Source organism: Blennius ocellaris, assembly GCF_963422515.1.
Source record: "Blennius ocellaris genome assembly, chromosome: 2".
Classification (NCBI taxonomy): domain Eukaryota; kingdom Metazoa; phylum Chordata; class Actinopteri; order Blenniiformes; family Blenniidae; genus Blennius; species Blennius ocellaris.
The window spans coordinates 26,893,387-26,907,847 of record NC_137651.1 but is presented as its reverse complement, the minus strand read 5'-3'; the positions used below and the strand labels follow the sequence as shown (position 1 = coordinate 26,907,847).

The window sequence follows — 14,461 nt, the reverse complement described above, 5'->3', positions numbered from 1 at the left end:
TAGTAGTAGTAAAGTAGAGTAGTTTTCCCGCCATTACCAATGAAAGGCTGGGATTGACTAAAAATAGCTTTTAGCTCCAATTTCTTTTACTTCTCCAACACTGCAATGTGTTAGGAGATCGTAAGTGTGTGTGTGTGTGTGTGTGTGTGTGTATACGTGCACATATATTATAGTATAGTATTTTGCATTTTAACAATGAGAGGAAGTACAGTTTAAAGGTTTTTGCTGCTGTGTTTAGACATGGCTGCATCTTATCTTTTGTCGTTGATTAAACCAGAATGTTGTATATCCTGAGTGGACGCTTTTGAGATAATCCAGCTAATTCATGATGGACACAACTCTTTTTCATTCAATAGAGAGCTATCACAATAGGTGGATATCAGAATATCAAAATATACATATTCTTTTTACCCCTAAATAAACTGTAAATAAACACTGATATTGCACATTAAATCCTTTTGCTTCGTGTTGTTTAAGCACATTTTTTTTTTTTTTTCATTTTTTTCATTTTATTTATTCTTTTTTCAAGGTAATGCAACCTAAAATAAAGCAACAATCCAACAAAAAACAAACAAACAATACATTCCATGAAAAGAAGAACAGGAGTTGGATGAAGAAAAAAAATCTTATAAACTCCAACCCCATTTTTGGAAGAAAAACGTACAAACTAGATGGCCTAACCGATGTAAAAAACAGCAACAACAAAAAAACAACAATTACATATACACATACATACACATACACACATACACACACACACACACATTTACACACATATACACACACATACACACACACACACACAATACACACACACACATACACACACACACGCAAAAAACCAGATGTAATCAACTTTCGATTTTAACTTTTTATTTTTTTATTTTTATCATTATTATTACTATTATTATTAATGATTGTTTGCTAAAACAACAGTGATGCAATGGTGACAACAGTGGCAATGGAAACAACGACAAGGCCACCAGACCACACAACGAACACCCACACACGCACACAGGCAGGCATGCACGGGCACACACAGGCACACACACAGCACACACACAAAAAGAAGAAGAGGATGTATGGATGTATATGTGATGAGCCCTATGCTGTGTATTGCATTAAAAAACAAGGTTTGAGTGGGCATCTGTCGAAAGATGTTCACCCTCTCACAGCTGCCCAGCACCTGCTTGTCCTACATTTGTGATTGACTGTGTGATGCCCTAAAATAGGTGGTGTATTTAAAAAAGAGACAGGAGTTAGCAGAAGTCCAGAGGTGCTACGCCCCAGACATTCCCCCACTCCTGCTTACCCTATACTGAGGAGGATGTGTATGTTCGTGATGAGCCCTATGCTGTATTGTGTGTTAAAAAAGCGAGGTTTGTGTGGGCAGATGTTGACAGATGTATGACCTCCCACAGCTGCCCAGCACCTGCTTACCCTGCACTAAAGAATCTTTAATGATTTTATTATTATTGTTTTTTTTCCTCTTTATTACTTTTTTTTTTTTTTTTAAATATACTTTTGTTTCATATACTGTAAGCATACCCGTATGCACCCATACACACACACCCATACGCATGCATAGGTACACGCCACACAACCAGACAGTCCCGCCACCGCCCCCATCACCACCGCCGCACCACCACATCACCACCGTCATCATCATCATTATTGTTGTAAATTTTAACGTTTTTCACATTCGTCTCTGTACAAGTTAAGTGTCCTCTGTTTATACTTATATTTAAATAGAAGAATATTTGAACAACATTTTAGATCATTTTCTAGAGAGTTCCACTGTATCACACCAGATACTGAAACACACATTTGTTTAAGGGTTTTTCCTGCGAAAGGTTGTTTAAAGTCATTATTTCTTCTGCTTGTCTCACTGTTTACTGTAAAAAGCGCTTGCAGTCCATGCGGTAACAGGCAGTGTTTTGCCTTGTGAACAACTAATAAAGTTTGTAAAGAAACCAAGTCCTTCAATTTGAGTAGTCCTGACCTCAGAAACAGTTCTGTAGTATGTTCCCTTGGAGCAACTCCATTAATTATTCTTATAGCCCTTTTTTGTAAAATAAATAAGGGCATTAAATTTGTAACATAACAATTTCCCCATACCTCCAAACCATACATTAAGTATGGCAAAATAAAGGAGCAATATAGGATTCTCATTGCCTTATAATTCAACATAAACTTTACTTTACTCAAAACTGCAATGTTTTTACAAATTTTATTTCTTACGTAAGCTATGTGTGACTTCCACTTAAATTTATCATCAATGATAAATTGAGGACTTTATTAGGAATAAAGTTTGATTTTGAAATAAAACTTTATTCCTAATAAAGAGTTCACCACATGCAATTACAATACAATGAAATTGATGTTTGGCTCAGACATTGTTGTGGATATGTATGGATATGTGTTTATTACTGTTGTGGGGAAATACATCTCTCCAGATACATCATAGAGACTTTTGAAGATAAATATTGGCTCCTCATAAGAAAAGTCCTAATTTTTAGATGAGTACATGTTTTAAAATTAGTTTGAGGTGAGGTTTAGGTTAAGGTTATATTAAAGGTTAGTGAAATGCTAGTTACAGTTAAGTTTGCTGAAAACGAGTGTAAATGACTGCATACGTCCCTGTGAAAGGCATGAAAATTGATGTGTGTGTGTGGAAGAACCTTGTCGGGTCAAACATCTCAGAGCTGACCGACCGTTTGAGGAACGAAATGTTTTGTGGGGATTTAAAATTTGAAGTTGAGGTTTGAGGTCTAAAGATACGATAAACTACGAAATGTAAATTGCAAACTGTATTGTACCTTTTATATTACTCTAATACACTTTATACGCTTAAGAACAACAATAATAAAAACCCAACCAGTCGTGCACTCCTTCCTGTTGTATTCATGGAGTACACATTATACATTATGCACAACCACACATGCAGAGTCTTGCTTGTTGACAGTATCAGGGTAAGTGGTTGGGGAATGTGTTGCGTAAAGGGAGAGTGGTCAAAAGGCTAGAGACGTGGGCCTGAGTTCATCGGTTCACAGGCAAGGCAAATGTATTTATAGAGCACCATTCAGACACGAGGCCATTCACAGTGCTGTACAAACAAATGCAGGAAGGAAATGCATTAAAGCAAAGACGTAAATTAAATGGATGAGAAGCAGCATAATAAAGGAGGATGACATGACAGGTTATCAGTGTGGGTTCTGGGGAGTAACTGGCCAACAGGTGCAGTTCGAGTTAACTACGATGGGATGGGTTCAAGGAAGAGGAAACCTGAAGTCATTAGAGCTGAAGCAACAAAGCTGTTAAACTGACAGGGTGGCTCAGTTTTTGCATCATATCAGTGTCAGAAAGTGCTGTGGTGCATCTTTCTCCATGGTGCTTACCAAATGTGTAATCAGCCAAATGATGGCAAACAATTGCTGTTGTCACTTGTGGGGGAATGTCTTGGTTTTTTTTTCAAATATGGAAATAACAGGATTTTGAAGAGCCACCAAGAGGAATAATAAAAAATGACACATTCCTCATGACAGTTTTAACTTTAGATTTTTAATTTTTGTAGTTCATTGTCCTTATGGACAAACTGGAGTATAATTTTTTTTTAATATGCAACCTGTGGCCCTGGAACCACATGGGGCTCTTTTTCTTCTTCAGGCTGCCTGAATCGTTCACAAAATTATACATAAATTAACATTTTATCTAGTTTTCTTAGTTTTTTCTTTAAAAACAATTTTATGCACACAAAAGATCATTTAACTTGTGGCTCAAAAGGGCTTTGAAAAAACATGAACATTTCCTAAAACAACAAGTAATGTGGAACAATAACTGCCTCAAGAGCCGAAAATGACCATTATTTCTAGAAGAAAAGAAGCTTAATAATGGGGGGGGGGGGCAACATTTTACCGATTTGGCTATTTTGAGCAAACCTGTCAAACCCGTCTAAATAAAATGCTGAAAAATAATGTTGAAGCCTCTAAAATCCCCCCCAAAAACGGGTGAAATGTAGTAATGAAATATTTACCATCCGCAACTACAACTCCATGAATGCAACACAGGACTAGGTTTTATGTACATATATCGAAACTATATATATGGAACTTTAAGATCTGCGATAGAATAATTTGAAGTGTTTTTCGGCACCAGATGAATTTGATCTGGTGGAAAATGACAAAAACGGCTGGTTTTGGTCATGAAGGTTGCAGACCCCTGGACTAGACGCTACTGTAAGTGAATACTCGAAAACATTTTGGGGACAAACTTCACCCCAAATCAAACTTAAAATCTGCCTGAATCAGATCCATGAAGCTTATTATTCCTCATAGAAAACCCTGTTTCATTCCTGTGATGGACCTTGTCTTTTGCCTGCTGTTGGCTGGGAACAGCTCCAGCACTTTAATAACATGGACATGCAAGATGAATAACGTTTGTGGGAAAAGAGAGTCTTATGGCCATGCTTAACTTCTTTATCTGTGTATTTTGTGTTTTGCTTTTAAGCTCTTTATTTGCTATGATATACAGGGCATATGCTTCTACTGGCTTATGTTAATATAAACCTTACAATGCACAAATAAAAGCCACACATACACTTATCCTTGCGCTCACAGAGATGGAGACATGCGTGCATCCATTTCACTAATGAGGAGGGAAATCTCCCATCTCTCTGCCGTCGTTGCTGTCTGTATCTCTGCCACCAGTTGTCACGCAAAGTAAAGAGTCTCCAGTTTCGTCTTTCATCCTTTCCAGATGAAGTCACTTCCATCAAATCAGTCCCTCTCTTCTCGTGTTCACAACACTATCATTATTTTTTCCCTCCCCCTTTACTTCTGTTCATTCAAAGTGTTTTAACTGGAGCCTTTCCTATAGAAAGCAGCCAGAATTTGCTCCCCCCCGCGCAAGTGTATATATACATATATGTCAGTACACATTGACATACTGTGGCGTAACAATGTGCTGCAGGGACAGGCGGTTAACTGCCACCAGCCTTTGCTCTGAGCAAAAAGCTCAGGTTTGCAATCAGTCTGTGGGTGGGCTCTTTTGAGGCTGATGGGCAGAGACAGTTTTAAATGCCACCGTATTTAAAACAGCCAGCAGTTGAAACACTTCTTCTACAAAAGCGGTAATTTCACTCAGATTGACTCCACTCCAGTTCCAATGTAAAACAAAACGAGACAAAAGGATAGAAGTTTGTACGACTGTGTACCTGCCTGTCTTCTTGACTGCATTTTGTCTTCCGGGTACGGTACTCTGGTTTCAGCCACACTTTTGACCAAAGCGTACTTTCGGGGTTAATTAGTGACTCTGAATCAACTGTAGGTGTGAATGTGAGTGCATGTGGTTGTGGCCAGAAACGACTCATTTTCATACGGACCAACAAGAATAGCAGCATCATAAAGTTTCAATGCAAGATTCTTTTGGACAGCGCCAAAGTTTTCCCTTTGTTGTTGTGTATTATGTACAACTTTAGAAAACCCCAAACATGTTCAAAAATGAAAAAAAAAAAAGAATTAGTTTTATCTAAAAATAAAATAAAAGCCACTTTCATTAATGATACCAGATGTAAAATATGTGAAATGATGCCCTCTGATTGAGGCATTTTACTAATTCCTTGTGCCCTGGCTTCGCCCAGAGCCAGCCGGAACGCTCTCCAGCACTTTGCGACTCCAGTTTGGATAAATCACGATTGAAGATTGATGGACTGGACGCGTACAGGTTAAATTATCTGCAGTATGCAGACACCCTGCAGGCCCCGAGGAAGACTCTCCCTCTGTGGGGTGTCTCTTTCTCTTCCTTCTCTGAGTCGCTCTCAGGATGGGGTCGGTGGGCAGCAGAAAGACGGCCCTGTCCGCTCACACAGTGACATCTCTGTTGCTGTTTGGACTCAGACCCACATCCTCTGCTGACTGAGCAACTCTTTACCTTCCCTCTTCCTGAGAGGCTGCAAATGAAGCCGTACACCTGTTTCTCTTGTGCTATGACATTGTGCCCCGCTGACCCGGGTGTTTTTTGTGCATGTGTTTCTCCGTCCGCAGTGGAGCGATGCATGAGTGTAATGCAGTCCGGGACGCAGATGGTGAAGCTGAAGGCCGGATCCAAAGGGCTGGTGAGGCTCTTCTACCTGGATGAGCATCGCTCCTGCATCCGCTGGAAGCCCTCACGCAAGAGCGAGAAGGCCAAGAGTGAGTACGGATGCTCGCACGCGAACACGAACTCGAACATCTGGACATACACCGAGCCAAAAAGAAGTCAATCACACGTCGTCCTCATTTTGCCCCCCCGGATATCTCAGTCTTGCGGAGACTTATTAGCTCCGGTCTCTCCTTTGCATGTTTTTAATCCATTTAATTCTCATTGCTTGGTAGTTGCAGTGTTCTAGATTGGCTCAAATGGGCAAATTATACTTAATTAGTAGAGGGGGAGGGTCTGTTGTCCCGGCACTGGGTTAGAGGGTGCCCAGAGAAGCTAAGATATCTCATACTGGGTGCCAGCAAAGCTGTCAGCTGTTTAATAATTATTCAAATATTTATTCTGACTCAATAGATCATCTCATGGTGCAAGCTTGTTTGTAAAGTAAAGCCGGTGCAGGTTGGAGTTTGGTCGATTTTCCCATCATCAAATACTTTTTCAGATTACAACACAACTGTTTGACCTCAATCTGCTGATTATAGGGTTTTCAGTTAATGAAAACAACATTTAATGCACATTTAAGGGATAATTCTGTACCTGTGCTCAAGGCTGACCTGATTTACACCATCCACCAACACAAAAACAACAATTTTCAAATATTGTGAACCATATAAGGAATTTCCCTCGGGGATTACTGATGTATTTCTATTCTATTGTATTCTATTCTATAGTGTGCGATTTATATTTTGTGTCTTTGTTATACCTGTAAACCTTCAGTGGATTCGGCTTTAACATTGTTGTCACTGTTTCAAAACACTGAGCAGTCGATTGCATCATTTAGGCTTTTTATTTTGAATATAAAAACAACATGAATTATAGATTTTAAGGTTAATGTTTTGCTGACCGTTAAGTCCTTTGTAAAATGTGTGTGTCCATTAGAGGCCACTGCTACAGAGAAACGATGGATCAATATAAGCTGCTTGAACCAATGACAGTCGTTTTTGAGAAGGCAAACTTGATGTTTGATTCAATAATAAGACCAAAAACCAATAACAAACAAATAAACAAAAAACATTTTCCCGCTAAGGTCTTGATTTTGGTCCAATGAGAGAAAGGTTGACAGTAATGGTTTTGTAAATATATAAATATGCAAGATGTCTAAATTAGAATCAAACACAGGTTGAACAGGTTCAGAATGTTGTTGTAAAGGTTTACTATAATCCAGTTTGACGTGTATCCAAGTATATTACGGCAATAACTGAATACTCGATGTTTCAAATCTCATGTGAAAGACTGTTTTTAACCGAGAAGTCAAAATAACTTCAATCCAGTTCACTTGCCTTGCTATCATTTAATAATCTGCTCTCATAAGTGTCTGATGATTCAGTTTTATTTTTGCTTGTGCTCTTTTTCCATAGCTCAGAGGTTAACTGTCCCAGAGTATATAAGCAGGATCTTTATAACCGTAAAGTCGACGTATTCCTTTATCTTACATCATTTTAAAATACTGTTTATGTTTTTATTGCTGAATTTATCATGATTAAACACACGCTGCTATTTTTCTCTTTGTGTTGTGTCAACAATCGTGTTGTTCCTGGAACTGGGAGAAGTTTTTGTTTTTCATTTTTATTTTTAAATATGAGTTCAGCACTCTGTTCTGGCTCTGAAGGGATTAACATTATATATTTCATGCCCCCTCAAATCTCTGTTGTTATTTTCCGGTTTTAAGTACCTTCCCACAGGCGCATACATCTGTTTATGGACCTGTCATTACATGTGTATGAGGAACGCTGTGTTTGGCTGTCTGTGTGTGTGTGTGTGTGTGTGTGTGTGTGTGTGTGTGTGTGTGTTTCTTCATGCGTGTGTGTGGACTGTGAGCATTAGATAAGCCTCTTAGATCCTCTTCATTGACATGAGCGAGAGAAACACACAACAGCTGCCCAGTTCTTTCTCTGAATCTGTGTGTGTGTGTGTGTGTGTGTGTGTGTGTGTGTGTGTGTGTGTGTGCGTGCGTGCGTGCGTGCGTGCGTGCGTGCGTGCGTGCGTGCTGTCTGTCATGGCAGGATCAAAACAAGGCTGCCGTATTGTTAGTTTCAATCATGACAGTATTGCAGGGATCAGATTATGTAAGGGGATGTGAGGACTGACTGTAATGGGGCAAGAATAGATTACAACCAAATATTTTCGGGATCCTAATACGCCAATTAATGCCAATAGAAATAATCACGTTGCGAATGCTTTAATGGACCAATTAATTAAACGCATTTTTGGGGTTATTTTTTTGGTTTAATGAAACAGAGCAGAGGAAACATCATTGCGAGGAACAAACGACACGATGCATCGGTGGCTCATTCATTAACTGTTTTAATTGAACAAGATGCGGTGAACCGCATATTCAAGTATCTCACAGAGAGTTGAAGTGACGCCGCATATGTGAGGATTGATAACGGCTCACGGCGCTCAGCGGGCTCTTTCTCTTCTCCAACAAAGACATGAAATCAAAGACGGCTGAGTTTAAACTCAAATCCCATTAGATCACACGTCCCCCTGAAGCCTGTGGGAGGAGCTTACCCTTAATGAAGGGAGAAAATATCTATCTATCTATCTATCTATCTATCTATCTATCTATCTATCTATCTATCTATCTATCTATCTATCTATCTATCTATCGATCTATCGATCTCATCACATGAGACTTAGTTATTAGTTCTTTTCATGATTTGTGCTTCTAGTAGTGTGGATGAAATATATCTGTTCCTCAAAGTGTTTAAAATGACTCATCCCTGAAAATGACCCATTTATTAATGGGTCATTTTCAATTTTTAAGAGCAGTGCTATACCCATTTGAATATTTATTACCCAATCAAAAGTACAAAATAGGCTTTTGTCAGTCATTTTATACATATTCATACAATCATATGCTTACTGTCAAAACAAACAGTGAATGTGTCTCTATTTTGAAAAAAAATCACTGAATGTCAAAGATGGTTTACTTATTTCTGCTTTTAGAAAAAAAAAAAAATATATATTTAATGTTTCCTGCAGGTTTTTTTTTTTTTAAGAGCAAGAGTCTGCCTTTTTTTCCCCATTTAATGATTATTAAGTGGGTTTTTTTTTGTTGTTTTTAAATGTTCCCCCTGTCATTGTGTCGCTCTTTCGCCTGAAAAACCTCTCAACTGCCCCTTGGTGTGAATGTGAGTGTGTGATTGTCTGTCACTGTGTGTTTGTCCTGGACTGGAGACCCGTCCGGCGTCCTCCCTGCCTTTGGCTGTAGTCAGCTGCTATTGATTTTATCTCCTGTTTTGTGGCGTTGGAGGCCGTGGGATTGGTTGAGCAAGCTATGGTGACAGTTATTTAATGTTTGTGTATTGTTGTTTGATTCCAGTGTCTCATATATAAGCCTTCCTATGGAAACGAGACGGGACATCTCGAAAGGCTTTCCTCTCAATAAAACGACGTACATGGTGGTTTAGTCATCCCAATGCGCATCACATCATCATCTTAATTGGGAGGCAGTGTTATCGTGCTACATTAATTATAAATGACTCCTCCAAGTCTATTTTTTACACTTTCTCTTATTAATTATCGCCCGTTTTCCTTCACTCCCTTGTCCCCATTCTGTCAGTCACCATTGATTCGCTGTACAAGGTGACGGAGGGCGGTCAGTCGGACATCTTCCACCGCCACGCAGACGGCGGCTTCGACCCGGCCTGCTGTTTCACGGTGTACCACGGGAACCACATGGAGTCCCTAGACCTGGTCATGTCCAACGCAGAGGAGGCCCGGACCTGGATTACTGGTCTCCGCTACCTGATGGCCGGGATCAGCGACGAGGACTCGCTGGCCAAGCGGCAGCGTACGCATGACCAATATCCTTTAAAACAACTTGAAGACTAAAAACACTTTCAAGACAGGACAAAACATTTTTCAAGGCTACTTTTATTCGTACCTGTGGGTAGACTTGTTTTACAGATTTCTGTGACGCTTTTGCCACGTCGTGGCAAATAAACACACAGTGAACCAGACAAGCGGATATATGAAACAAGACAGACGAGACAATGTTCCGCTCGATAAAACGCAGATAAAACCTTACAGAGATAAAAAGCAGTCACGAATATAAACCAGGAAAAGAACAATTCACAATCATGAATAGAGCTAACAGGTATACGTATATTTCTTTGGGACATTTCACTGTATTTTTTTCACCAGAAGGTTTGAATTTGATTGGTAATTAAATATTTTCACACTTGTATACTCTGTGACACAACAAAGCAAAACTTTAAACTTTAAATTTAAAGGTTGTTATGGGTCTATTTTTACCGGTCTGGTCCACTCAAGGGGAAATTGTGTGTGGCCCCTCAATTAAATGAGGGTCAGTGTTGACCAAAGAGTCACGTGTTTGACTCCCCGCGCTCTAAACTTTCCTTAATGGGTTGCGAAACGTGGATGAAGCAGACGTTCGAGGAGGCCGACAAGAACGGAGACGGTCTTCTGAACATCGACGAGATCTACCAGCTTCTTCACAAGCTGAACGTCAATCTGCCTCGCAGGAAGGTCAAGCAGATGTTTCAGGTCAGAAGACGAACTTTGACCTTTACTTCGGACAGACGAAGCGTGTGCTTCGCTATTGGAAGACACCAAAACATAAAAGACACTGACTGGTATCATTGGGTGCCTGCGGGTTCATTCAGATTTAACGTCAAGGTCACTGAGATCTTACATTTATTCCTTTCCTTCAAATTTGTCAAAGAATATGCGCATGAAAGGATGACAAAACTCAAGGTCACAGAGATTTTATTTTTAGAAAATACCTGGATTATGGCACATTAGACTGAATTGCAAAGTAAGGTTATTAAACTTATCTTCTCACTGCACTTCTCCAAGAGACTAACTCAATGTGAAAAAACACCATGTTTTACATGGGAAATTATTCACTCTACACTTGATTTATTCATCACTAAGGTGATCCATTCCTTTCCACTGCAGTTCATGCTTAAGGAATTTTATTGTACCATTCTTCATTACATTTAAGATATCAAACACGTCTGGATATACATTTGTTCAAAATTCAGCCCCGAAAGGCAAAAATGTATGTTATTGTGGGGAAGCAATTTTAGTTTTCTGTTCAAGGCGTCACATTACTTCAGATCACTGACGTCCGCCGCTGCATTTTAGATTCTGAAGCTTGTGTGCGACTGAAATGAATGCGCAAGAAATACTTGGTTTGTGAGAGAGGAAAAGTCGAGGATGACTTAAATTTTTTAAAACAGCCGTCACACTGAGTAATATCACAAAGCCACAGACCATATCTGCTTGTTTCTGCCGGCTTTTCTAACGTGAGAGACGGCCGTGGATCAATAATGTGTTCAAAACGTCACTTAAACTTTTTCAGTCGTTCACAAACTATAGTCTGCTCCACTAATGGTGATTGGCAGTGAACGGCTGTCTTAATGGCAACGTGATGCTGATTAAAAACACTGTACTGATTTAAAGAAAAAACGGTACTGTTTGATAGTGGGGGTAGTACTATCAGGTATGTTTTGGACCAGCTGGAGTTTATGAAAAGACTTGAGACTAGTGTGGCGGTGCTGCTGGGTGACAGGGAGGGGTTTCTGTTTTGTCTGAGGAAGTTGAGGGAGAACCAGGATTTCATTTCCTGTCGACCAGGGGTCAGCAACCTTTGATGCTCAAAGAGCCATTTGGTCCAGTTTCCTACTGAACACAACACCCAAAGAGCCACACACATTTTATTTTGACAGTCCCCCATGCAGACCATGCCAGGACGACACTACACACAAAACCTTCTTCACTGAACTACATGAACGAAGCAACAAAAACACAACACAACCATTACCAACACTACAAACCTAACATAACCCCCAATAATTACATTTAAAACACGACAAACAGAAACTCCCATAATGCATTGCAGCTCTCAGCTCCTTTATCGCTACACATTATTAAAATGGAAGATACATGTGGGAGATCTGGTATTTTTAGAACCATGAGTGTGAGCGGTGTGGCTTTCAATGTCCTGTAGTTGTTGTGTAATTCACTATTATTTGCCGTCACTCTCAACAAGTCCGAAATTAACCTCCTGGAATTGTCGGCGCTCCACAGCGCAGCAGTTTTACTGTGAAAGGTACAGGAAGCTCCCGGCTTCAGATACCAGTTGAGCCGCTGTCATGACCTGCAGCCGCAATTCTACGTTCTTCATGCCATTATTGTTGCGTAATGACGTTACATCGCTGCGTCGTTCACGACCCGCCTACATTTTACCACTCTTTGTAGCGGGACTGCGCAACGCTCTGGGTGCGCTTTGCCCTACCTCCCATACCACCCCGCTCCGGGATGAACTGCAGTGGGACAGAGGCTCAAGGAGGGACGAAAGAGCCACATGCGGCTCCAGAGCCGCGGGTTGCTGTAGACCAGTGGTTCTCAATTATTTTCTGTCATGCCCCCCCTAGAGGACCAAAATTTTTTCAAGCCCCCCCCCCCCCCCCCCCCCCCGAATTGTACTACCATTGAGAACCTGATAATATTTATTTATTTATCTGTATAAACCACTGTATGATTTGCTGGCACCAGCATTCTGCATACAATCGCCTGATTATCAAAATAAATTAATAAAATGAGCTGGAGGCCCTTTTTTTTATCGTTCAAGCATGAATAAAGACACTAATACTGAAAGTTGCGCCTGCCTGACACCCCACCACGCCCCCCCAGGGGGGGCTCGCCCCACCATTTGAGAAGCACTGCTGTAGACAGTTTTAGAGGGTGGGTCGAGCTGGGCGTCATCCGCATCACAGTGAACGTGAATATTATACCTTTGGAAAATGTGGCCATGGGGAAAGAGGTAGATAAAGAGGATGGGGCCCAGGTTGGAGCCCTGGGGGACACCGGAGGGGAGGAGGGGGCTGAGACTTGTAGAATTTTAATTGAACAAACGAGCGGCCAGAGAGGTATGATGTGAACCAGTCAAGAGGCGTGTGTGATAATCCAACGGTTTTCAATCTGTGAAGCAGGGTGGAACGGGAGATTGGGTCAAACGCAGCACTCAGATCGAGGTGGAGGAGCAGGAGGAGGAGGAGGAGGAGGAGGAGGGAGAATAGACCAGAGTCAGCTGCTACCAAAGGTTGTTAGTGAGTTTAATGAGAGGTGTTTAGTGCTGTTGTGAGGACGTTTTTTTTTTTTCCCCCAGAATCTTACAAAGAAATGATAGTTTAGAGATGGGACGAAGGTTATTGAAGATGTTGGGGTCTGAGCCGGGTTTTTCATGGTAAATTTGTATTTCAGAACACGGCTTGCTTGTTTTTAACTTCGCTGACATGATAACAACAACCTTCATCTTCTCGTTAACTCTCAGTTGGCACAATGCATTTCTACATTTCTTTCCTTCATAATCGGCTCAGCTGTCATTTTACAGCTCATTCCTTTGGTTTAGATGAGACAAAAACAAACTTATTTCTTCCAATCTATCCTTTATTTTTCCATTTAAAACGGGCAGGTGGCAGATTTCCCCTCCACACCGCTTGTTCACCTGTTTAAAACACCCGCAGCACGTTTGTTTTCTGTCCAGGCATTTCAAGTCCATCACGGCGGTTCATCCTGCTGGTTGTGTGTAGATTCTGCCTGCGATCGAGCCCCCGGTGCCGACAGCGAGCTCATTATGGCTGTGTGATGGAGGCATTAGCTGGTATTATTAGATTTGGTGTGGAGTCGAGCCCCCCCCCCCCGTGAGGTTCAGGTAATACGAGGCGCCAGATCCCGGCGAGCGCACAGAGCCTGGTGGGAAAGAGAAGATGAGCGGTGAGGCCTGCTGGGTCGATCTTTTGGTGGGATTCTGACGTTAGGAAGGAGAAGATAGTTGGTGGAGGTAATGTGTTTGTGTCATGTGGATTAAGGGTGGAGGGAGGTGGATGACGGAGAAGATAATTGGGCGGTTTGCAGCTGGGTTAGTGAAACCTTGCTTTGAATATGTTCATCCTGGTACCAACATCTCTCCATGATTTGACTGGTTCATCACACTGGCCAAAGAGTACAAGCAGGGTTATATACATATAACAATAAAAGTTAACTCGTGTATATTTGATGTATCAGTTGTAACAAAATCCTATACATGAGTTTCAGTAAATTTTTTTAATGACAATATATAGTTTGCTCTTGACATACTTGATGTACTTACACTACACTCACTCCTTTTATTCTCAATTACAAGGGATGGATTTCTTCATTTATTTCATTTCATTTCATTTATTTGTTTATTTGGACGGGACCGTCCACATTAATGAACAAGCTTTAGCACAATGCTAATTTCCATCCAATG

At 40.8% G+C, this 14,461-nt stretch overlaps 1 protein-coding gene across 3 annotated transcripts in view; it reads left to right on the top strand.

Moving 5' to 3' along the window:
* Positions 1-14,461, top strand: part of plch1 (phospholipase C, eta 1) — a gene marked incomplete at its 5' end in the record, with an annotated part of 61,216 nt that overhangs the window by 16,434 nt on the left and 30,321 nt on the right. For all 3 annotated transcript variants that reach the window (XM_080507893.1, XM_080507892.1, XM_080507894.1), the window contains 3 exons: positions 6,042-6,188; positions 9,761-10,004; positions 10,578-10,707. In XM_080507893.1, coding sequence (XP_080364019.1) covers positions 6,042-6,188; positions 9,761-10,004; positions 10,578-10,707 — 521 coding nt within the window. Of the gene's footprint in view, positions 1-6,041; positions 6,189-9,760; positions 10,005-10,577; positions 10,708-14,461 lie in introns of those variants that run through there.